This window comes from Ursus maritimus, unplaced genomic scaffold (genome assembly GCF_017311325.1).
Source record: "Ursus maritimus isolate PB19 unplaced genomic scaffold, ASM1731132v1 scaffold_10, whole genome shotgun sequence".
NCBI classification, from domain to species: Eukaryota; Metazoa; Chordata; class Mammalia; order Carnivora; family Ursidae; genus Ursus; species Ursus maritimus.
Genome location: NW_024423344.1, coordinates 614,147 through 617,604, shown reverse-complemented (window position 1 = coordinate 617,604; position 3,458 = coordinate 614,147). Strand labels below are relative to the sequence as shown.

At 54.3% G+C, this 3,458-nt stretch overlaps 1 protein-coding gene across 1 annotated transcript; it reads right to left on the bottom strand.

Moving 5' to 3' along the window:
- Window positions 1-262: 262 nt before the first annotated feature.
- LOC103664260 (ral guanine nucleotide dissociation stimulator-like) lies at window positions 263-3,140 on the bottom strand. The gene is made up of 4 exons (XM_040620404.1): window positions 3,097-3,140; window positions 2,440-2,499; window positions 1,305-1,498; window positions 263-1,042 (listed from the first exon to the last, which is right to left on the bottom strand). The coding sequence occupies exons 3-4, from the start codon at window positions 1,414-1,416 to the stop codon at window positions 597-599; spliced, it is 558 nt and encodes a 185-aa protein (XP_040476338.1). The 5' UTR covers window positions 1,417-1,498; window positions 2,440-2,499; window positions 3,097-3,140; the 3' UTR covers window positions 263-596.
- Between the last annotated feature and the right edge of the window lie 318 nt (window positions 3,141-3,458).

Sequence of the window (3,458 nt, the reverse complement as noted above, 5' to 3'; positions counted from 1 at the left end):
TTTTTAAGGCTGCTTTCACACTGCCTCAATGGAGTTGACTAGCTCTGACAGAGACCGTGTAGCTCCCAAAGCCTAAAATATTCACTATCTGGCCTTTTACCAGAAAAGTTTGCTGACTCCTGCTCTACAGTATGGCTTTTCTATCCTCAAATATCTTTGGGAAAGGATCTATATATTTATTTTTTTTTAATTTTATTTATTTATTTATCTTATTATATTATATTATGTTAGTCACCATACAGGACATCCCTAGTTTCTGATGTAAAGTTCCAGGATTCATTACTTGCGGATGGGTATTAAGGAGGGCACGTATTGCATGGTGCACTGGGTGTTACACTCTTGTGTTCTGTAGCCAGACACGAAAGGCCATATTGTAGGATTCCAGGCACATGAAAATGCCGGAAAAGGTAAAGTACCAGAGACAGAGAGAAGAGCAGTGGTTGCAGGGACTGGGGTGAGGGAATGAGCAGTGCCTGATGAGTAGCACAGGTGTCTCTGTGATGGAAATGTTCTAGAAGTTGTGCAACACTCTGAATATACCTGATGGCATCTCGATATACAATTGAAATTTTATGTAAACTCAAATTCTACTTTATTTAAAGAACAAAATATATTAAGCCACAATACAGGGGTATTAAACACACAAGAATGACGAAGAGTGCAACGACAGGGAAGGCGAAGGCATCCTTTGGGGCTGCAGCCAGCACGAGCTGCTGCTCTGGGGCCAGGGCTGGTTCCTCCACTGAGGCAGGGGGTTGCTCAGGCCCGGCAGCAACCCCAGTAGCAGGGGCAGGACCCTGCTCGACCTCCGGGACAGGCAAAGTTTCAGCTGGCTCTCCCAGCTCAGGAGAATGAATTAGAGCTGTGACTACCAGCTGCACTGGCCCGGCCATGGCAAGTGGTATCGCTGCTCTGTCTGACTGCTGAGCTCCGGCAGCAGTGATGGGTTCAGCCAGCTCGGGCTCTGAAGCTGCAGCGGGCACCACAGTGGCTGCTGGGGCGAGTTCTTGCTGTGGTTCAGGGTCTTGCTGTGGGGCTGGTGCTGTAGCTCCAAGAAGAGAAAGTATCATCAGCATGATTGGCTTTCCATGTCCCTTCTAAATAGAGGAAATTTTCCCACCAGCCAATGTTGTCTGAGTCCAAGAACCAATCCCTGGGAGGTCTTCCTGGACTGTAGCCCACAGGGACAGGGATCTGAGACTACTCACTGCTCTCGGCCCAAGCACAGGCGATGGAGGCTAGCTCTGTGTGGCCCACCCTGTCCCCTCCACAGGCCCACAGCTGTCATCCCCCATCCTCCTCACCCCCAGCCTCTGGCTCCGTGGGCTCAAGGTGTTGCAGCTGTGAGAGCAGAAGCTGGGTATGGCGCTCCAGGTCTGAGCCTGGCATATTGAGTGCCATATATGCCAGCAGCATCTTCAGGCAAGGAAACTCTGGGGGCTGGAAAAAGTCCCGGGAATATTGGCCCAGCCAGGTGTCCAGGATGCAGGCGATGGCCCTGGCGACAGACAGGTAAGCAGAGGAGTCAGAGGACAGGGCACCGTCCCACACAGATGTCCCAGGGAACCCCTGTGGGAACCTGGGCCCCTGGGCCTCCAGCTCCTGACTGTCAGAGGCCTGTCCTACTCCTTGTCCACCTGGGATCTGGCAATCCTGCCTGAGATAGGCCTGGTCACAGAGGAGGGGCTGGCAAAAAGCCTTTGTGAGTGGGAGTCCTTGATCAACGGTGTGACCATCGGTGTCCTTCTTGGGGGAGCTGGACGCACTCAGTCTGTCTCTTTGCCCACTTGCCACTTGAATTCAACTGCACGCAGCCAGGGAGGGGTGGTGTCTGGCCTGTACATTGCCCTCACTGCACACAGCACTGCTCTGTGAATGTCCAACCAAGGAGAGAACAAAGGGATTCTGTCTCTAGCCAGGCTTTCCCAGGACCCTCCCAATACCCCAAACTTTACCTCCTGTGCCTACGTGCTGCCTCATTCACTAGGTGCCATGAGTGGGTCTCCTTCCACTGACGCTAATCTCCCACGGAGTGGGGGACGTCTGGTCCCTGAACACTCACTGGGTCTCCTGAGCACCTTCTGAACACCCAGTGTCCAGGTTCCGACAGATTACTGCGTGTGATGGTCCCCACACCCTTTGTTCTGGGTCCCAGGATTGGGGTAGAGACAGGGCTGGGAGGGGGCGGGGATGGGGAATGACTCTCTTAGGGGCTGAAGCGGTCCTCCAGCCCCCTCTGCTCTCCCACGGTGCCTACGCCCCTCCCACAGCTGCCCAGGACCCCTTCCCTTTTTCCAGAAGAAGCCTTCAGACCTTTACCCTAAAACAGGAATCGCAGGTGTGTGGGATGGGGGTCCAGAAGGCCCTCCAACTTACGGTCCCCTCGCTGCCCTCATGGAGAGGGAAGGCCCTCCTGTATTAGCCAAAGCTCTCACTCACGTGTTACACTGCTTCTGGGCTCCGCCGAGATCATCACAGTCAGAGAGAACGCACCCATATCTAGAGGAGGCCGGGGGGGCATCACATGCAGTGTCCTGTGGCTGCTACCTCTAAACATGTCTAGTGTCACTGTCTGACCCCCGACTAGTCTGGAGCCCTGGGGTGCTGTCTGCTCCATGCAGGGATCACAGTCAGCTCCTAGAGAAAGCGCCTGCACTGAGTGGGGCTTCCTGGTCTTGATGAATGAAAGGGGCCCAACCAGCCCCACCACAAATATCTGAGTGGGTCTGGGCCCCCTGCTCACCCCCAGGGATCCCTGCTCTGGTTTCACCCAGGACACAGACCCCAGGTGGAGTCTCAAATCTCCCTTTCAAATGGCAAAACAGCTCAGCTCAAGACCTCGGTGATAGTGAGGGATGAGGCAGAGGCTTCATCACGGAGCGGACAATGATAAATGAGCACAACCACAGCCCCTCTAGCAGACCTTCAGGCCCAGGCACCCAAGTGTACTTTCCTAAAGGACACCACTGAGTCCCTATAATAACTCTGCCCCAGTCAGAGGAGCAAACTGAGGCTCGGACAAGTTTGGTGACATTCCCAAGACTCACAACCACTAGGTGGCCAAATCCCACTGGACTGCTAGGGCAGGGTGTTCACCTTGTAAACAGGAGGTCCAGCACCTCTTGGGTGGTCAAATGCCCTGTGTGGGGCCCAGGAATGTGGAGATGTAGCTGAAGTCTCTCGCCTAGGAGGCGGGCACCAGGTGTTCTACTCGCTTCTTCAGCAGGTCAGCCCGGTTGGTCCAGAGCACGCAGGGCTCATTCGTCTTCATGGTTGAGCCGCTTTTACCCTGAAGTGAAACAGAGGAGACATGCAGTCAGCACTGCTAGCCACCAGGAGGGTTGGGAGTTGGAGCCAGGCCAAACCCCAAGATCTCGGTGACTTATGGCAAGAGGGGAACAAGAGGGCCTACGGTAGAAAAAAAGAATAAGGTGCCCAGGTGGTTCGCTGGGTTAATC

Coding starts and splice junctions, on each gene's coding strand:
- LOC103664260 (XM_040620404.1), bottom strand. CDS start 1,416: ATGCTGCTGGCATATATGGCACTCAATATGCCAGGCTCAGACCTGGAG. Junction 1,043..1,304: donor CACGGAGCCAGAGGCTGGGG/GTGAGGAGGATG, acceptor TTGGAGCTACAG/CACCAGCCCCACAGCAAGAC.